The sequence below is a fragment of the Meles meles genome, chromosome 3 (genome assembly GCF_922984935.1).
Source record: "Meles meles chromosome 3, mMelMel3.1 paternal haplotype, whole genome shotgun sequence".
In the NCBI taxonomy this organism is placed as follows: Eukaryota; Metazoa; Chordata; class Mammalia; order Carnivora; family Mustelidae; genus Meles; species Meles meles.
The window spans coordinates 87,625,148-87,647,679 of NC_060068.1; the positions used below are offsets into that span (position 1 = coordinate 87,625,148).

The window sequence follows — 22,532 nt, forward strand, 5'->3', positions numbered from 1 at the left end:
GAGGTACTTCATTATTATAAAATAATTTATGAAACTTTTTCCAACAACATACTAACCTAACCTTAGGGATATTTCCTGTCTGTAACAATTCCTACCATTGTCCAATAGGAACGTGAGACTCCTTTCCATCTTTCCTTCCAAAAACATTCTTATAAACGAATCTCAACAGTTACCTGCAAATTCCTGGTAAGAACAACTTCTGAAGACACAAAAGGTTAGGTATTTTGGAAGGGGGCAACGTGTGCTCTTAGGACTTAAAAGGCCTGGAGTCACTACCCAATCAGATAAGCCTTTTCAAAGAAAAAATGTGCTCTGGCTGATGGCAGGCAAAGTTAGAGACCTGAAGCATGAGAAGGACTGGCTGTGCCAGCGGAGGCTTGCAGGGAGAGGACCGTGGCCTCCAGAGGGTGAAAGCAGCCTCTGGCCAATGGTCAAGATGAGACAGGGATCTCATTCCTCTACCTGGAGGGATGTGAATCTGTTCACAACCTCCACAAGCTTGGAAGCAGATTCTTTCCTCGTCTCCAGATAAGAGCCCAGTCCAATCGACACTCTGATTTTGGACTTATGATACTCTAAGCAGAAACACTGGGTGAGGGGGTTCCTTGGGACCTAGGAACTTGGGATTTTCCACCTTTCTCTGATTTTGGCCTTCTGATAGCTTGAGAATCCCCTGAGCTCAAGCAAGTCAAGTGTACTCAGACATCTGCCCCATAGAAGCATAAAATTAATACATGGATACTGTTTTAAGCCAGTATATTTTTGGTAATTTATTACACTACAACAGAAAACTAAGGTGGGTATTGTTTTGTTTTCTTTATTGGCTTATTTTTAGAGCCTTATTTTAGTATAAAACCACTGTATGCTAATTTCCCTACCTACCTAGTCCCCAAAGATTAACAGTGCTAAGTCTCTCTTTTCTCCTTCCAAAATTGCCTATGAATATGCATGATATACAAGTGTGCCTATATGCATCTACGCTGTCTAAAACACACACACATAGAAAATTACACAGTGTATTTTTTCACTTAACCACTATCTTGAGCATCAATCTAATATCAGAATATGAAAGTCTCTCTCTCTCTCTCTCTTTGTAACAACCATGCAGTCCTGGACTGTATGTCTGAATCATTTTCTACAAAACCAGTCCCCTACCGAAGGACACTTTAAATGATGAAATGGCAATAACTTCACTTTCCATCTGCTATTTACTAGTCACTAGCCTTGTTATTTTCTGTTATTCTGCGAGAATCTCACTAGATGACTTCCTAGAGATGAACTGGCTGAGCCAAAGGGTAAATGCAGTTGTGGTTTTCACCAACAGGGCAAACCGCTACAACCAAAATGGTAGCACCAGTCACATCACTGATACTGATGTCACATGGCGGGGCTTCTTTCTCTACTCTTGCTGTCTTTGGAGTCTGTCAGTTTTATAAAGTTTTTGACAATGTGTCAGGTGAATGATACTCTACTGTGGCTCACGTTTCTCTCACGATTGCAATGAATCATTTCATACTTTTGGGGGGACATTTTGATCTGTTTTCTATGATGTGCAATTGACATCTTGGGTGCATTCGCCATTTTCCTATCAATTTATACAAGCTCTTTGTGCCTGTGTTAAGGCAATCAGATACTTATCTATTTATGGGCATAAAATGATTTCTCACACTTTGTTTCCTTTTGATTTTATTTACTAAAGAGAAATCATCATGTTGGGGAGATACACTAGTCTTTTCCTTTGGGGCTTCTGGATTAAATTTCATGCTTAAAATCTTCCCAGAACCAGGAGTCTGTGATTTTTCTGCCTTTGTTTTTTTTAATGGGACTCCTATTCACTGCTCTTTTAGGAATCCCTTACTCTCAACAAACACTATTTTGTTTGTAGAGATAAGATCCAGAATACTATGCTGGGCTCTCTTTCCTTAGAGCCCTACTGACACATCCGCACAAGTGAATTCACATTCTCATCTCTAACAATTCATTTGACAGGGGATTAATTCATGTGTCAGCGATGAGTGGCCTGATTCACATAAGCCTGACCTAAAAATAAATAAATAAATAAAAAAGTCTAACTTTATCTTTGGGTCAGTAAGCACTGAAAGATGGTGGGTTTTCTTTCTCTTGTGTTTTGTAAAGACATTTGGGAATTCTCTCTGGCATTCTTTGTCTCAAACACATGACACAGAAGATAGCAACGGGAAGGAAGAGGTGATGAGGCAAGGTGAGTGGGCAGGCATTTACCATCATCAAGACAGGAGGACTGGTCTTTATTTAATTTACATTTTCCTCCTCTTATTATATATAAATAGGAAACTACCAGACTGTGATAAATACCATGTCTCACAAATTAAGTCTGACAGAGTTCTACAGGTTCTGAGCAAATAAAAACCTGTTGGCTCTTCGACCTGAGGGAAAATGCTGTCAGAACCTGACAGACAGGCTTCTCTCTGCCCACTCCTCTGATTATGTCTGAAGAGAAAAGAATTCAAGCTAAGTCTACATAGAGAAAAAGAAAAATAATTAAAAGGATCATTAAAGTCTTCACCACATTTTCTCTACTCTTAATATTAGCAGTGAAGAAAATCACAGCAATAAAAGACTCATCAACAGGCACATAAACTAGGGTACAATTCCTACAGAACACTACAGAGAGGAGTAGGATTGAAGTTTTTAATCACTACTGAATTGCACATAAGAAATAAAATTCAAGATACACTTAGCACTTGTATATATTGCCACAACTCTTCAGGATGAATGTAAAGAAACAATTCCAGGGGCATCTGGGTAGCTCAGGCGCTTGAGCGTCCAACTCTTGACTTCAGCTCAGGCCATGATCTCAGGGTCATGAGAACAAGCCCTGCGTCAGGCCCCACGCTGGGTGTGTAGTCTGACTGAGATTCTCTCTCTCCTTCTCCCTCTGCCCTCACCTACCACCCTACATGTGCATTTGTTCTCTCTCTAAAAAAATAAGACTGCGACTCTTTTTTTTTTTTCAAGATTTTATTTATTTATCTATTTGACAGAGAGAGAGAGACAGCACACAAGCAGGCAGAGAGGCTGGCAGAGAGAGAAGTAGGCTCCCTACCGAGCAAGGAGCCCGATGCAGGACTCGATCCCAGGACCCTGAGATCATGACCCGAGCTGAAGGCAGCAAGCGGCTCAACCGACTGAGCCACCCGGGTGCCCCAAGACTGCAACTCTTAAAAAAAAAAAAAAAAAAGATAGAATTCCAGCCCCAAGTAGGTATTTGGCCTTGTTTGCCCCTCTGTCACCTTTCACTGTTCTGATGATAATTAAATATACATCTCCACGTTATAAACGGTAATGACAGAAGTAGCTGGGTGGTCATCAAGGAGCTGTGGAAATCCACTATTACCAACTGCTTCCCCCTCCCCCAGCAATATCTCCCTCACACCTTCTCAGAGGTAATTACTACCATGAAATCTGTCTTTAAAAGGATTATGTTTTCCTTTAGGCTCTTAAAAGAAATGTATATACATGTTTAAGAGTATATGTGTGTATCCCTAAACAAAATACTCTTTATAGCTTCATGCTAACCTTACATGAATGGTTTCAACCAACTTTTTTTTGCAAGTTGGCTTTTGCTGTCCAACACTCTCTCAGAGTTGCGTCCCCTGCAGACAGGCGTGGTGTTAATACTTCCTTTGTGCACAGTGTTCTGTGATGACTATGCCACAACTCATTTACCCATTTTTCAATCGAAAGCTACTTAGATGGCTTCAGATGTTTAGCTATTACAGTGTGGCTATGAAGAGTCTAGATCATGTCCTCTTGTGTATATGTGCAAGAGTTTCTCTCAAGTTCTACCTGAGAACGGTATTTCTGAACTTCAGGTGGTGGTCTTGCTTTAGTATCATAATTTTATCAACTCTTGTTTTACCTTTTTTGCTTGGCCATCTTTTATTTATAACTAAAGAGAAAATAAAGTTTTGTTCCAAAGGGGCAACTGTCTGTCTCTCTCTCTCTCTCTCTCTCTCTCGTTTCTTCTCCCCAAACCTGTTATTGTTAACTCCCAATCTCAATTTGAAAGCAACCCCTGAGCAAAAGGATTGCCTTCAGGAAAGAGTCAGAGCCCTATTTTTAAATAGGAAATGAGTATCATCTGAAAGCCCAATGGTGTTAGAGCTTCTCAGAGTACAATGACTTAGGGCTTACTCATCCATCCTTTCCACCCGTCATCCTTCACAATTCTCAAGACAGCTTCTCAAAACACAGATCCTCCTCAAATCCTTGAAGGGCAATCAAAATCCAAATCCCTTGTACTCTCTTTCACCTCTTTTTCCACCTTCATGTTTCCTTACAATCCAACAAGCATGCCTCACTCCAGCCACACTGGTAATTCCCCTTCTCTCACCCCATTTCTACAAGCCCAAGTCTTGCTTGGCTTTCAGCATCCTGACTAAGTGACTCCTTCAAACTCTCCCATACTTTCCTGGTTGGAATTAACCCTTCTCTTCCTTGCAACATCATGGATAATTAAAAATAACAAAAAAACCACAAAACCAAAAAAAAAAAAAAACAAAACAAAACAAAAAACCAAACCCCAACATTCGCAGTAATCTTCACCACACATTTTTTTTTTTTTAACAATAAGTTTTTTGTTTTTGTTTTTGTTTTTTTTTTATGTAGCTATTTTTTTTTATTTGTTTATTTACAGCATAACAGTGTTCATTGTTTTGGACCACACATTTTTTTTAATATAGCTATACCTTGCTTATAATTGGTACTTGAGGCCAAGGACTCATATCTTAATCTTCACTGTCCTTATAATGATTATAGGTGTAATAAATAAGTTATATCTGCCATTTCCAGGCAAAACCTGAGATAAACTCCTGCACACATACTAGAGAAGATACATCCTAGACTGTTACTAGCAGCATTATTTCTAACAGAATGTAAGTAATGGGGAAGTTCAACTTTAGGGAGAATAAATGCTGAATGGTTCTGAAGGAGGTTAAGACATGTGGCCTCAAAATATGGCATCCTGCCCAACAGTGTTTTAAGCTGAAGAAATAGGAGAAATGGCATGTGTAGGAAGGTTCTGTGAATCTGCACCTGAAGCAAAGGAGCGTCTTGATTCCTGAAAACAATGGACAGAGGATTGTGAATGTACAGCTCTTGCTCAATTTGCCCTGGTTTACTAGAGTTAGCTCATTTCTGCCCAGTCCTTGCACAACTTTTCACTCTGCCTCAAACCTACCATCAATTCACTCAGGTCAACCGTGTCTCTGGGTTTCCATTCCCTCATGAAGGCTCCTGCGTTACAGAAATCTTCATTAAATAAATGTGTTTGCTCTTCTCTTGTTAATCTGTCTTGGGTTAGGAGGTTCCCAGTGGAGAACTGAAAAGCGCAGGGAAAAAGGTATTTTTCCTTCCCTAGAGTTCTGAATACTGATCCTCTTCATGTGAACTAACACATCTGTATTCCCCAGAAATAATCCCAACACAGAAACCTGTCTTGCATGATCTACAGATTTAGAAATGGAGAAATCAATAGCTGAAAAAGGATTCCATATAAAAAAAAAAAATTCTCAATTTCAGTGTCCAAACACTCTGAAAGAGAGGATGAGGTTTGGGCTAACTTATCAGAAAGAACAAAGTACTGATAAAACAAAAGGAAAACCAAGATAAGTGGGAAAGACACACCTGAATTTCAAAAAGCTTGGATTATTTTAAGAACCAGCAAGAAAGAGGAAGACACAACTCAAGAAAGGGTAAGTCTTTACCTGCATGAGCAGAGAGAGGTGAGTGTGGTCGAGGCAATGCTGGTGATTGTCCATTGCCTATCAAGCTTTTCCGGTTGCTTGTTCGGCAACTGTGAAAAGGAAAAACAAAATCAAAGTTTTAAAAAGCACATATAACGTCACTAATGCCCAGGTATATTCAATATACACAGATACTAGAGGTTCAGCAACCTATCTGCTCAGGCTGTGGCTTAAAGCTTTGCAAGTTAATATGCACTCACTAATATTTGAGGGGTGCCTGCCCCCTGAATATTAGAAAATATAATGTATTCATATTGCATAACACCATCAATATGTTTCACCACCAGTGAAGTTGTAATTAAATGCCTTCTTTCTGCTCCCGACTGCAAGTAGGTGACACGCTATACACCCAAGTGATAAATTAATGATTCAAACCCCAGGTAGCATCTCTGTTGACATGAAATTTCTAATACAAAATTACATGCAGTGAAGCGCAATGACATTCATCTTACAATGATGCACTAATTAAAAATCTAATTATTTAGACAAATTTCCTATTTGTGCCTTTTGTCAATAGAGCAGCCGATGCCCAAGATGTATTTCACTATTGATTCATTTTTCATCTTGAATACTCCATTCAAATTCCTCATGAAGGTAAATATTTTGGAATCATAAAAATGGACCCTAGTTGGTCTTACAATAATAGCGAAAGCCTTTTGCCAAAGGCACACTACCTACTCTTATTATCCTGGGGACCCACTCAATAGAAACAACCTGCTACATTCGGGCAAAGGGCAACTACTTTTTCCTGTTTCTGCCTGGACCAAGTTATAAAATACGTATTTGGATTTGCAGATAACTCTCACAAGCAGCAAAGAATAAGACAGACACGAAACTGACTGATGATGATGCGAAAATTATCTCCCCTTCATGTACTTTTCCTTCAGTGCAGACTGGCACTGCATTCTCTATTAGCAGTAAAGCAGTGAGAAAAAGAGGAGTAAAAGCCAGCAGGTTACCTCACCGAATTGACCTATAATAAGGTTCAGGGCACTGTCATTCTATCCTCCTACACTTGGGCTGCCCTCAACTACCACTGAAGGTTTATCATAATCTCTTCTTGAATTCAGAATATACCTGTTATAACAGGTGCTTCAAAGAGAAGTTTTCACCTGACTTCTAAATTAGATACCATGGACATATTTGAGAGTTTGCACAGAATATTTGAAAGGAACATTTCTCAATATTCAAATAATACATTTAAAGACTCAACTCAATTTCTTTCAGCAATATTGACTTGGGAACCAATCCTCTCCCTTAAAAGTTCGCTGCTTATTATCATTTGTCAACATTCCCTTATTTATATTTTGTTAAGGTCAGGCTGCATCATTTTATTTTCCTTACTGGAACAATCAACCTCCCTTAGCATTTCTGTGAGTGTAATTAAGATCATGTTTAGTCAGCCTTAAAGAACTGTTGATTAAGAATAGACCCTTGATACTTAATTATAAAGGTGGATTGTGATACTATCAACTCATCTATCAAGAACTATATATGACCTATTAAATTCAAAATTCATAATCATTAAATCAGATAGTATGATTGTTTTAAAAAGATACTTTATAATTTATTTAGGTTAATTCAAATTGATGTCTTCTTTCATTCCAATATAGGAATAGTAAATATATCTACTTGTTAATGTTAATAAAGGAATTACAAATGACAGATTTATACCCTGGAAATCTCAGCCAAGTTATTTGTTAATTTAACCAAATTAACTGAAATATGAGTTAACTGCTAGAAAGATAGCTATATTATTTTTTACATTTAGTATTTGATCTAAATCACTTATGAAGATTTTCTCTTGACATTCAATTACTAATGTTTATATACATAAATAAAATTTTCAGTAAGAAATGTAAATCAGTAGAAATAGTAACCTAATGAGGGATACTGGTGAAACATAAGAACTTAAAATCTAAAAAATGATATTTCTTGAAGAAACCCTTAAAAAATTGAATCTTCCCAACAAACATATGGAATGACTAGTACACCTCTATGGGCAAAATAAATAGACAATGATTTAAATTTAAAACAAAGAAAAAGAAAAGAAATTTTCAAAATTATGTCAGTTACTTAAAGCCTACCAAGAAAAGGCAGGAAAGTTCTGATTTTAAAAATGTGACTAAAAAAAAAAAAATCACAAAGAAATCTCTCAATAAAACCTGGAAATAGAATACACTTGTTTGCTTACTGTAAAAAATTTTAAAATACAAAGTATAAAAATATGATAAGTTTATATTACATTCATCCTTTGTTTGCCCTACTCTCTAAAAAGACAGTCATCTTTACAAACTAATGATTATGAATGCAATTTAGAGCAAAAGCAAAAAGGATTCTTCATCTATGAATATGGGAACAAGGAAAAAGTTAAAAACAAGGCACAAGGAACATTTTATACAAAACCTTAAATAATCAGAGGCATATCTTATTGACAAATGCTACAAACAATCAAAGTTGAAACGGTCTTCTCTAACCTCTCTATGATCTTGAGCATGAAGGTAGAGACAGTATTAAAATTAAATAGACTTGAATCTCTCAACAATCAAACAGGAAACTTTTCATCATGAAATATAAAACCAGACTTTATAAAAATACAGATTCCTATGTATAAAATCTCCATACTCATGAAATAGTGTCTTGGCCTCACAAATAAATTTATTTATTGCTAAAATCCTTAGGGTAAAGAGGAATTTTATACTGTATTTAACCCCCAAAATATCTAATTCTTGATATATATATAGTAATATTATATTTAATATATGTGTATATGTTACATATGTAAATATATATGTACACATATGTATGTATATATGTACACACATATATACATATGTGTATATACCTATATATGTAATATATATGTAATATCTCTCTAGATATAGTATATATGTGTTTTATATATATACACTATATATATGTTTTATATATATATACTATATATATATATCTCAAATGTAATATAGTGCTTTTAAAATCCTGGGGTCCTGGCACCTGGGTGGCTCAGTTGGTTAGGCAACTGCCTTTGGCTCGGGTCATGATCCTGGAGGCCAGGACTGAGTCCCACATCGGGCTCCTTGCTCGGCAGGGATTCTGCTTCTCCCTCTGACCTCTCCCCTCTCATGCTCTCTCTCTCTCTCATTCTCCCTCTCTCAAACAGGTAACTAAATAAAATCTTTAAAAAAAAAAAATACTGGGGTCCTCTGTGATATTCTGCAGACAATTTTCCACAGGTGGGGGAGATTGGCATTCATCCAATCTCAATGCAGCTTGCTTCCAATATCTCTGACATCACCTCATTTTATTGCTCTAGGTACCTGGCTCCCAATGAATGAATTAAAATCTGGTTTTAGGGGCACCTGAGTGGCTCAGTCAGTTGTGCCCGACTCTTGAGCTCAACTCAGGTCTTGATCTCAGGGCCGTGAGTTCAAGCCCTACACTGAGCTCCACGCTGGGGGTGGAGCCTAGTTAAAAAAAAATCTGATTTTAACCCATAATAAAACAATTCTTAGTTGGCAGGACCCATGAGTGTTCACTACCTACACCGCCACTGCACCTGGCACTGCCACAGTGATGACACGGGTACAAAACGCTGATTGGACCTCTGGCGTCATCATTTATTCCTCCAGGTTGTCCTGCAGGTGTAAGGAGTGGCTCAAGGCATCCAAGCACGAAACAAGCTCCCCACACGGCGGTGACTACGCCACACTCATTTAATACATAAAGTGAAGAAAGAGGAGATAGATACGCTGCCCCATGGACAAAATCCAGGTTCATTCCTTATCCCCAGCATGACTGAGTCCATTCAGCCTCGCTTGCTTTTTCTTTTTCTTTTTTTTTTTTTTTTAATTTGACAGAGAGAGAGATCACAAGTAGGCAGAGAGGCAGGCAGAGAGAGAGAGGAGGAAGCAGGCTCCCTGCGGAGCAGAGAGCCTGATGCGGGGCTCGATCCCAGGACCCTGAGATCATGACCTGAGCCGAAGGCAGCGGCTTAATCCACTGAGCCACCCAGGCGCCCCTCGCTTGCTTTTTCTCAAGCAGGGTCATCCCAGGAAAAAACAGGGGATGTCCTGCCAAGTAAGATAGGAACTACCATTTCTACCGCAGCAGAAAACTCAGCTTGTTTAAAACTGATCCTCATCTAAGCTTGTAGAATTGTCCCCAGTTTTTGGCCTTTGGAACAAAGGTCATCGGATTGCAGAATTCAAACTGAAGAACGGTCTTACCCTCAAGTTTTAGCTCTGCATCCCATAGTGCATTCTCTCCCCTCCACCCTTCAGAAAGAAATGGAAGCTCTTCCCCTTGACTCTGCTTGGACGTGGGAGCCAAACGCAGGAATCCCCAAAGAGGCACATTCACCTCTTTGGTTCTCCACCTAAAGCAACACAGGGAGGCATGCCACCCCTGCGGCACATGTGCACTTTGTGCCATCAGTTTGGAAGGTGACACAACGACACCAGATTCTTGCAAAATCGGAACTGAGCCCAAGCAGCAGCCAGAGACAACCTGAGACCAAGGCAAACAGTAGACCAGGATAGAGAATGATGATGCCAAGAAAGTGCTTCTCTTTATTTCACTCCTTTGGTTCCTCCACCCACGCATGAACTATACACACGCAACACGCACACAGTACAACAAATACTGCTGACCGTGGACCTGGGATCTGAGAAGAACGGGAAGTGGAAAGACAATGGAAGTACTTCAGGGTGGGTGGGGCTGGGAGGCAAGGCAGGGAGAGACAGATTGACCTGGAGGAACTTCACAGCTAGATGGGCACGGGGTGTGGACATACTGTAGGGTAACCCCAGGCCAGCACAAAAAAGTGTTTTGTCTGCCTGGTTTTTGGCTCTGGCAGGTAAAGTGAGGATTGCACAGGGCACCCCTCCTGCTCCGAGTTCACTGTTCCCATCACAAAGCATTCTACAAGGAGCTGGTCCATTTCCTAATGAACACCAACAGAGCCTCCCACTTGCCTAGAAGATAAAGAGACAGATCCTGTATCTTATTTTTATTTATTTTTTCAAAGTTTTCCCCATTTATTTGAGAGAGAGAGAACACGCAGAGGGAGAGCAAGAGAGAGAGAGGAGACACTCCACTGAGCAGGGAGCCCAATGCAGGGCTCAATCCCAGGACCCTGTGATCATGACCTGAGTCGAAGGCAGATGCCCAATCGAATGAGCCACCCAGGCGCCCTGAGACAGGGCCTGCATTTTATCATCTAAGTCAGGCCTGACTCAAAAGTGAGGTCAGAGTGGTATGTGGGCTGCCTTGCAAAGGAGAGGACAGAAATGTGGTATACATATTTTGGGTTCTTTATCTGTGCAGGTTGTCCTTATGCTGAGGGTTCCAATGAAGGGCTTGGTGCAAACCTTTCACATCTGAATCTGTCACACCTCTCCTGTCCAAAGAACCTGTTAATTATCCCCAACCAGGAGTATAAAAGTCGAAGGCCCACCAGACTATAGCCTTTTGCAACTGTTCTGAGCTGAGCTCCAGCTTCATTTTAAATTACATTCATTTTGAGACATGAATACTCATCACGTCTGACCACAGTAAGACACACAGCAGAGGGTAAACCCCAACAGGCAGTAATTTCTAACATTCCGAGCTGATTTGAGAGGCCAAAGCTCAGGATGACGTAGGAACAGCCATGACTGAGGGGCAGTGATCATGCAGTGGACTGCATGGGGAGGGCCCCAGGAACTCAGATGTTAGGCTGTAATTTATTAGTTCATCTTGATGAAAAATCGGATAAATATGCACAGTAGACCAATTAAAGACCAAAGCTTTACTGGATGTGAACATCTGTTATTCTGAATACCTTAATAGAATCAGAACATTTGAATATTCCTTCAATGAAAAGGAAAGCTCCAGAGGAGGAAAGTGGGCATGACTGGGAGACAAACGGTCCAGCTCATGGGGTTCAGCTGACTACATGTTATAAACCAGGCCGGCTTCAGTTTCCCTCGCTGTACAAGGAACGGGCTACACCAAGGGAGAAAGAGAGTGATACATTTATTTTCCTTTTGTCGAAGATGTTTTAAGAATAGAGAAAATATAGAAAAATAATAATCTCCACCACTTGGCATGAAGAACTATATCATTTTGTTCTATTTGTTCCTAATCACATAGTAGAGATAGGGGGAAGTGTACCCTTGGACATGCAAACCAATCAATATTTTCCACTCCCCAACCAGAGAGCTACTAAAAATTGTAGCTTATATCTTTTTTGGAACTTGACCATGCACACATGCATCCGATAAACAACACCTCTGTACATGTTCAGTTTCACCAGTGGTTTCCCATACCGGGAAGAAATGACAAAGATGGGGGACTGCACAAAAGGGATGAATGGCTTGCCTTTCAATGGCTCGTTAGGCTTTATACAGTAGGACCCCCTAGGACACCCCCCCCCCCCCCCGCCCAGGGACTACCTGATTCTCTAAGAATGGACAGCTTCCATGGTCTTTCTATTGACTGGACTATTTTAAAACTCTGTAGGGGGAGAAGTTAAATCGTAGAAAACTGGTAGTAAGGCAGGGATTCTTGTTCACAAAATGCAAATGAGTTTTGTATGGTATAGACATAACTCATAATCTCCATGGAGAGATGATCCTGAACACTTAATAGCACTGTCCTACAAGATATTAACCAGTTCTGCACCTACCAGCAAATTCATGTCATCACTCCTATTATGTGTGTGTGTTTCACAATCCTTTAATCTTTTTAATAGGTTACTGCTACCCTCATTAATTAGTAACAAATAAAATCTTTTACATACGGTCATTTTATATTTCCAGGACAGTCATGTTTTTTGACTTTTGTATAAATTACACTTTAGCTCATACTATAAATTGTAGGTATTCTACAACTTACTTTTTTCACTCAACATGTATTTTTGAGATTTAACCATGGCAACATAAATATATGGGTCTAATGCATTCCTTTTTTAGATTATTCACTTGAAGCAAATTTTAGAATTCTTAAAACACACTGAAATTATATATATCATGGACATTTCTCTTTTTCCTTTTCTGCAACACGAAAAGATCACTTCTATGTGTTCACAAATCAGAATGCAAAAGCCTTGGGAAGTATCTTTGAGGCTGTATTTTGAAAGAAAAATTATATTAAGCACCATAAAGCAAATCTTCCTTAAAATTTGTGGACACCTTCTCCCAAATCCTGCTTATCCCTTCAGAGGCTGCTCTGTCCCCATCTTCACTTCTGCCTTCATACTATTGTCTTATCCCAGAAGATTTACGTCCTTCTGATGTAAATCAGTCCTCCTAGGCTCTCAGTAATTCATTCAACAAATTACTTTTTGAGTCCCTAATACATGCTAGATATACTCTAACTAGTAAAAATCCCTGCTACCCTCCAGGGGCTTCCTTTCTGGAGAAAGAAGCAGACTGTAAACACAGTAAATGAGTACAATTTATACTATACTATGGGAGATGGTGAGGACATTTATGGTGAGAGAGATGACGATGGAGGAAAAGAACGTAGGAAGTAGGACAGGAAGTGGGGAGTGCTGATGTGGGCCATGGCAGTTGTACAGAAGTGGTCAGGAAAGGCCTCTTGGAGGGGTGAGGAGTGAATGAGACCAGAAGGAGGAGGCAACCAGCATTCACAAAGAGAAGCAAAGGCCCTGAGACAGGAGCTGAGTGAGCCAGCAGCAAGCGGCCAAAGAGATAGTGGAGAGAGGGCAGGGATAGATCTGTAGCAGCTTGCGAGGCCAGAGTGTGAAGTCTCACTTTCTAGCCCAGGTGAAAAGGGATCGTGCTGGAAGGTTCCGAACACAATGTGACTTTTGTCTAAAGAGGAAGGTTCAGGCTACTAGATTGAAGTAACCAAAGGAGGAAGTCAGGAGGCCAGTTAGGAAGTTAAGCTGATGTGCTCATCAACTCCTGTGATTATAGTTTACAATATTTTATTCAAAAAACTAACTTTTATCAAAAATGGCTCCCAAACTCAATGCAAGCATGAGGCCAGTCCATGCTGTCCTGTATAGCACCAAACAACAGGAGAAAGAGCCAGTGCCCATCGTATGGGGACAACCAAGCCTGAGAGCTACCAGCCTCAGCGTAATTGCACCAACATCATGACCTAGTTCCCACAGCCATTCAGGGAGTGTAATAATGACGACAACTGATGTTATCGGCTGGATACTCAAACTTAACTTTTCCATTAGTGGAAAAACTCTTTTTTCAAGGCATTAATTATAATGGAAATGAATAGCTGTTCACACTGTTTTTACCTATGAGCAAAAAATTGGGGCTGATTACATACCTAGAAGGCATAGGTCTCCCAAGCTTTAAAAAATTCTCAGGAAAATCAACAAGAAAAAATATATATTACTGTATCCAGTACTTCTTGGACATATATCTAATCCTTTAAGATAACCCGTAATGAAGTCTGGCCCAATTTTCTGTCTTCATAGAGGAAGAGAGGATATTAGAAGACACTATTTGGTGTAACAGATAGCAATGGAATGTCCTTTCCCACCAACAAACTACAATGAGAGATAAGAACATGAAGAAAACATTCTCCAAGTGTTTCAAGTATAAATGAGATAAGAATAATTCACAGATAACTGACTTCTAAGGGCAGAATCTGAAAGACAGGTACAAAACAAAATGTGTTGCTGTTTCAAGTGTGACACAGAATCCCAATCAGCTCTGAGAACTATTTCCATAAATAATAAGCACTAGAATTTGATAGCATATACCATGCATGGCAAATTGTCCTTCCATTTCACAGGTTTTCTCTAAATAATCCCTTCATCTCAGAGATCTGTCTGGCATAAAATATTCTTACATCCTCTTTCTTTTTAGCCCATTTTCTGACTGTCTGAAAACAAGACATAGCAACGCAGCTATTTCTACATGGCTGACACAGTGAGCTCTAATGTTGTATGTGGGCCACTCAGCTGATGGGGGCTGACATTCACCACACAGTTTCAGAGGGATCCTGGTAAGTAGAGTACCCAGCCTGGAGTCACTCATTTGTTCAGTAAACATAACTGGGTATTCTATATGGAGGTTATAATCTAGGAGGGGGGATGAGTTCCTTGACACCAAACATTGCATTTTATATACTAGCGAATCTCTTTGGGTACCCAGAATGCAGAAAATAAAAATGATTTCAGTAAAGATTCAGTAAGTATTTTTGAATGATTAATCCTTAGTTAATTAACTTTAATCACTCAAAAATATTTACTGAATCTTTGCTGAAGATGTTTCCAGTCTTTAAGAAGTTCATCATTTAACTTGGAGGACATAGTGTCGCTTGTAAGATTCAACTGATACAAGATGATACAATATAGTCTAATACTACCTCATTGATCAAAGCCATGCATAACTGAGAAAACACAAAAAACTGATGGGACTGTGGGGCTGAATCTATGGCATGACACATCTTACTAGAACAACCTATATAACACGTTGTTTTGAATAAAATTACAATGGGATCATCAGTGGAATTAAAAGAGGCTTAACATGATGCTCAAAGTCAAAGAGGAGCTGGTAGCGATAGGGGTATTTATAGAAGCAGGGTGCGCTGAACTGCTAAAAATGTTAGATGTAAAAAGTAATTCAAGTGGGGGGGAGAACCCAAGAAAAAAATTTTAGTGCAATTTATCTGCAACAAAATCTAGGAGGTAATTAGCCCATATGGCCCTCAGAAATCCCCAGACTTCCACATATCTGAATAAGGACGGCTGAGGGCTAGGAAAGTCAACAATGAGAGACACAGATGACTTGTGAACTTATGATTCCTCAGGGAGGACACAAAAGCTCAAACCCTACATGGAAGACACAAAGTAAAGACTGTTCCTATCTGGGATGAGGGTGTGAAGAGAATGTTGGGAGGGCAAGGCAATTAATTTTGATCTAGGAGTTGAAAGACATGTGCTGTATCTTGGGAAACTGCTCCAAGAGTGATCTGGCCAAAACACTATGGAGTCACTCAAATCTATGGTGTCATCTATCCTGCAAAGCTGAAGAGCTGCTATCACCTGGCTGGGCCCACCTATGGCTAGGCTATCAGAGTGGCAAAGAGATACAGATTGGGGCGGGGGGGTGGGGGGGGGGGCTGGCCCTGGTTCCATAACTGGGTGAAGGGCCAGGGTCAAATACGTTTGAGACTCACACAAGCCTTTGGTTGTTCCCAGGGCAGCTGCAGACAGGGACCAAAGGTTAAGTCTACAGACCTACTGGGGAGTTAAGAAAGAATAAACAAAATACAAATACAAAACAATGTTTCCCTAAACTTCCGCTTCGTGTGTGTGTGTGTGTGTGTGTGTGTGTTGCAGCAGAGTGGGGTGGGCTAATTTGTGACTTAAATATTTTTTAAGTTCCCATGTTTCATACTCAGTATGGATGAAAGTTATGACTTGATACATTTTTTTCCTAAGGAGCAGAAAACCAAGTGCAAAGTCCAACTACAAAAGTTACTGTTAATCAATTTAATTTAATAACATTGAACTATTCTTAGTTGGCCAAAGATGAGGAAATAAATTTTTACAAAGCTTTAGAAAGCGTCAGCAGTACCAAACCAGAGTAAACTCATCACATTAAATCCAATGTTCTGATCTGCCTTTCTAGAAAGACCACAATAAAGTTTTACTATGAACTTCTTTCTCCAGTAGCTACTGGTCTCTAACTTTTTTTTTTAAAAGATTTTATTTATTCATTTGACAGACAGAGATCACAAGTAGGCAGAGAGGCAGGCAGAGAGGCAGGCAGAGAGAGAGGAAGGGAAGCAGGCTCCCTGCTGAGCAGAGAGCCGGATGCGGAGCTCTATCCCAGGACCCTGGGATCATGACCTGAGCTGAAGGCAGAGGGTTTAACCTACTGAGCCACCCAGGTGCCCCGGTCTCTAACTTTTATCACTTTTAAGAAATGCTCCACACCCTTAGAAAGCTCAATGGTTAAGATTTTCTTACTTCCAAATTTTGCTCGGGCATACACGGAAGAGCTGAACTGTTGTACGTAATACTGTTTTACCCACTCCAGACTTCTCCATCCAGAAATGAAATCTCAGCTTCACTTGCTACACCCAGACACTTTTAATTTGGTGGATATATTTTAGTCTGGTAGGGTAATTTAGCTACAGAGCTAAACACTACCCATAAAAAATCAAAGGCTCTGTTCCTTCTTCCTGGTTCAGAGGATCTTGGGGCTGCTCGATGCCGACCCACCGAAGGGAGGCGAGTTTGCTTCTGTAAACACCCGATCTTTCATGACACTCAACAGAAATGTATGTCAGACATGGGATGAGCAGCACGACCATTTAACACCACTCCAGGTCTAAAGCATTCTGCATTTACCATGATTTGGCAGACCGGCCTGCCCACAAGTGCACCGTGAACCGTCCCCGAGTCCACGTGCCTCCAGTCAGAACACAAATGGGCACACGTGTAAGGCCGACAGCAGAGCTCCACTTTGTTCTCTCCGTGAGGAAAAGTCATGCGGCACAAAGTCATTATCTTTCCGTTCAGTATGTTTTGTTGCTAGCTGTGCCTAATTCCGTATCTTGCAAAATGACATTCTGTTAATGACAGGAATGTCAAAACTGTGGTAATGGGCAGGAGTAGAAGAAAACGTTTCCTAGATGGAGAAACAACAGGAAAACTGCCAAATGGATGTGAACATTAGTTGTGTGTTCATCCCATACTTAAAGCACTCACACCCGCCCCTATTTGTTCCCCACAGAGGAGAAGGATGGAGCCCTCGAAGGAGGGAAGAATAGCCTACCTTGGTGAAAAGGGGGGTGGGGTGGGGCGGGGCGTGGGAGGGTGGGAATCAAAGCATATTTTCCTTTAATTAACTGGACAAATGTCTTTTTTCACCCCCCCCCATTTGTATTCATTGATGTTTTCTTAGCGGGCCTCTCATTTTGCAAAGATGAAACTGGCCACAAGGCATGGATTCTCTTGGTCAAGACAGGAGGGCTAGAGAGATACCAGACGATGCTGACTGGTGAGTCTGTTGCCCAGTATTCAGTGTGGGTAGCAAATTCACCTTGCTCTTGCCATTTGTGGGCTGAGCAATAGAAGAGTAGCTCTAGAAGATGACGTGCTGTCTGCCAAGGCAGCATGACCAAGTAGTGGTAAACGGGGCCAAGGACGGGAGGTCAGGTGGCTCTTACATGCAGGGGACTGTCAAAGTCGGAACTCTGCATTAGACAGAGAAATACATTTAACTACTACTTACATGGGTGTATAAAAATTCTATCCCATAGAGAGAGAAAAAGCTAGATCTTTTTTAGATTTCATGGCATGCTATAAAATGTAAGGACTTGCACTTGGTAGATCGGTTTTCCAATTCCAACCCTCTTAAGCCCCACTTCACCATCTTGTAGAATAGGGATAAGAATACGAACTACCTCAGACGGCTGGGTGGAGATTAAACGAGATAATGCATATAAAGAAACTGTCATCACGGCACACGGCACACAGCAAATGCTTCATAAACAGGAGTTGTCCGAATAAGACGTTTTGGTCTCTCTCTCTCTCTTGCATATGTTCTTTCACACCTCGATGTTTTAGTACCTACAGTGCAGCACTGAGGCTTTCCCTCAAGGATCTAAGGACAAGAGGCATTAAGATTACCCACAGAATTAACTTCTAAGGGCAGGACAATGAATTACGTAAAAGGTAAAGAGGCTAGATCTAAGGTGACAGGACTTGGTGATAGCAAATGAAAATACTAACAGTTACAGAAAAAATGGAGCAACACAAAAGTTTATCCGTTGGCTTTTAGAAACACAGAGAAACAAAAGCTGTGGAATCACAAGTTCAAGTGTCAATCCAAGCACTGACCAAGGGCTTCAAACTGGCAATGCCAAGGTGGAGGGATATTTAAGGGGCCCCACCCATTCACTGTTTCAGACCGAATGTCAAAACCACGTGCATCGGTCCCCCTTTGCCCAGTGCCATCCATCCTTTCAACCACGTAGTGACCATCCTCCCCAAGCAACCTTCTGGCTAGCTTCATGAAGAGGTATGCCCAAACGTGAACAAAAACTAGCAATAACTGTAACTGCTAACTTTGACAACTGTTGACTACGTGCCAAGAAACAGTTTAATTTTCATGACAATCCTGTGAGGTGGGACTTCTTTTTATCACTATTTAGCAGTGAAAACTGAAGAACTGAGAGGTCTGGAGGTTTCTCCGACAAGATCACACGAGTAGTATGAGGCAGAACGGGAATCAAATCCAGAAGCCTGCCGTCAGAACCTGTGCTTGCAGTTATCTTGTGCAAGTGTCTATAAGACAGAGAAAAAGAACTCTGAGGGGTCTAAGCTCAATAATGACTGTAGTTATTTATTTATTTTCAAGATTTTATTTTTTATCTGTCGGGGAGAGAGAGAGAACTCACAAGCAGGGAGAGCTGAATGCAGAGGGAGAAGCAGGTTCCCTGCTGAGCAAGGAGCCAGATGTGGGACTCGACTCCAGGACCTTGGGATCATGACTTAAACCGAAGGCAGACGCTTAAGCGGCGGAGCCACCCAGGTGTCCCAGTAATGACTATGTTTATCCTTGTAAATTAGTATCTCAGCATTCTGGTTCTGTGCATCCAACAGTGAGCTTGGTAACTACAGATCCATGCCAAAGAGATGGAGGGGATCCTGGTGGTACCAGGTCTTTGCGCCTATAACCTAATGTTCAGAGATACAGAGGGGACATCAAGCCATCAAGCTTCACACCAGATCATGAGTTTTCTGGAGGCAGCAAGCCTGACCTAGATGGATGATGTTCCCAAACGGGGCATATTCTGGGATGTGCTTGTATGGAGTGTTCAGGCTCACACAGACAAGTCAGATGTCATCCTGTGGACATTTCCATCTCCACGGGGTAGCGTCAAGGATCCAAAGGCAAATGACCCGACTCACAGATAACCCAAGGCAAACAGGCACTCCTGCCTTGGCCCTCTCCGAACCAGCTGGGCTAGACAGACACAACTGGAGAACAGAATTGTGCTTAAGCATGTATGAATCATATTTTTTTGTTCCATTGTTTCTTAACAGATTTCAAAATTAAATCTGAACTTCTGGATCATGCTCCCTTTAATATTTTTTTTTCTTTCCCTCTTTCTAGATGTCTGACTCAGTATTAGGGAATAAAGAAATCAGATTTCTGATGTGAAGCATGTCTGTGAGCGCGCGCTTTGGAGAAAAGGATTGATGGCACGCACTGTAATAGGCATCAGAAAGTGACTTTGGCCAGCAGAAGGTGCAAAGTGTTTCATAAGCTATACTGACTGTGCTATTGAGACAAACTTTTTTATAACTTGAAATATTTACAAAATGAGACATCTCAAAATAAAACAAACTCATTATAAAAGGTACATATATTTACAACTTCTATAGACTTGTGACCCCAATTCTTAGATTTTTTGGTGGCATTTATTCTTTCAAGGTGTCATCCCTTTAGTCCGGCATCTTCACCCATTCTTGCTGCCGAAAGACCTCTAAGACTTTCAGAATGTGTGAGAATGTGTCTGTGTGGAAAGAGCCTTCAGGGAACTGTGAGTTGTTATAACTATGGCAGGAGTTTAGACAGGTTGGAGCACCCCGAAAGCATCAGTTACTAAGTTAAAGTTGAAGGCTGGTTTTACTCACCTCGAGGTTGCTGGCATGCCTCTCACAGGCACGGCCACCCATTTCTCCTAGGGCCAGCCTGTGCTCAAAGAGGTGACCTCATTCGTCCCTAGCCTGGGGTTTGGCCCTTATAAGTAAGTACCCTGAGCTCCAAGAGTAACACACCAACTCCACCTCTTCACCATATCCACCAGGCAACCAACCCAAACTCATTCTGCATTCCCTGCAGTGACTCACACAGTTCCTGTTCATTGTGTTCCTGGATTCCTGTTTATTAAAGTTAGGGAATCTGACCTTCACATGACAACACTTCTAAGTAGAAATTCAATGCTATAGAGAGAAAGCACCCTACTGTGTAAAATGTCCACACTGAAAAGGATCCTTACAGACTTGCCCACATGACACTAAATTGCATATCAAGACAAGAATTATGATAGTTGAACTTACTGAAAACAAGTCAGTGACCCGATGAAAGAATGAATGTGAAATCTTTCACTGGCTACTTTTGCTTCTAATTTTTCTAAAGATCGTGTTGAAAGAACATAATACATATGAAAACAACAACACAGCTAAACAATCTTCAAAATAAAAGTTGTCAATAGCTACCATGTGAGCCATTCCTTTGGCTTTGTGGTCACATCGTATTTTCATTCACAGTATAATCATAAACTTACAGGGCTCACTTATATAACACAGAGTTTTCCGCCTGGGTCTTCATATATTAGCGACACTGTTAACAGGAGGCCCCGAAGTTTCTGAAATCATACTATTATGTAGTAAGGAGCAAAAACCCTTTGAACCATTAGCTAATCTGCCTCATGGACAGTACATCAAAAATATGAGGCTGTAGTCTTCAAATGATAGAAAATCATTTCTCATTTTACTTAAAAAAATTACACAAACACCTTCGTTATGTATTTTTTCATCTGAAAGTTTCAATATTTTAAAACAATGTAAAAGAAAGCAGATGAGCGGTTAGCAACAGGTCATGTCACCTTTCTACAAACTGGAGACCTAGAGAGCACCTGGTGATAAATTCTCGTAAGATAGAGTTGTCTTCTAACCCCCTCCAAGGATAGAACTATGAAAATTGTTTTCTTGTTTTGACTCCTTTTTTCTCATGGGCAGCTCTACTGTTCCACCAGAAATCCCCCCACATTTTGTAAAGAATGTGTCTGCTTCAGGCAAAGGGAGGACTGGTACCAGAACTCAAGAGATGTGCCTATGATTTTGCAATCAGGAAATCTGGGGAGGGAGACATTTCCCAGAGTTTTAAAATAGCCCCATTGTTTAGTTAAGCCACACTGTGTATCTGAAGACCAAAAGAAAAGAAAGAAAAAAAAAAACAAAAAAAAACCAAACCCAAAGGAAATAAAATGAAACAAATTAACATATAATCATCTAAATTAGAAATGCAACTGTTGGAAGTTTCAATATCCAGATAGGTAAATTGTTCGAATCATAGTCAGGGCATTTTCTCAAGTGAGTACAAGAGACAATAAAGATATCTAGGAAGGAAATAATTTGATAATTGATAAACATGAAGTAGGGAATGAGAAGGTAACAGAGGTCCCGGGAAGACTATTTAATAATACATCATTAAACTAAAACATATAATTCTATTCATAAGATATTTTTAAAATTATTCTATTTCAGCAAACGCCAGCAGAACCAATAATTAATGTGTGTGTTCTAGTTAAAACAAACAAACAAAAACAACAACAACAAAAAAAACCCAAGAGCAAAAGAATCGGCAACATGTCTGGCACCATAGTTAGGAAGAATTAATGGCACATCAATTATGAATGATAACTCCCCCAAATCCTCCTGGCCCTCACTGCCACAGTCTTGCTTCAGAGATGAGTCATTTTTCAACTGTGAAAACTTCCTCTTAGAGAAAGAACTTTGATTAGTTTTCTACCTCCTCTTGCAAGATATGATTTTACTTCAACAAGATTAATCTCTAACTCATCTATGAAAAAGTTAATCAATTTGTATAGAAATGAAGAAAGGTACTTCCCCATCTTTTTAAAATGTTTGTTAAAAATTGATAAGATTCAGGAATAGAAATAGAGTTGGCAACTTTTCTTAGGAAAGCTCCTTTTTTGGTCATTCTGTCCTCCAAATGCTTTTTATGT

General features: G+C 40.3%; 1 protein-coding gene across 12 annotated transcripts in view; it reads right to left on the reverse strand.

The window, feature by feature from the left end:
• MAST4 (microtubule associated serine/threonine kinase family member 4) overlaps positions 1 to 22,532 on the reverse strand; it is a 558,512-nt gene that overhangs the window by 117,408 nt on the left and 418,572 nt on the right. For all 12 annotated transcript variants that reach the window (XM_045999072.1, XM_045999069.1, XM_045999068.1 and 9 more), the window contains one exon: positions 5,748 to 5,836. In XM_045999072.1, the coding sequence (XP_045855028.1) occupies positions 5,748 to 5,836 (89 nt within the window). The remainder of the gene's footprint in view (positions 1 to 5,747; positions 5,837 to 22,532) is intronic.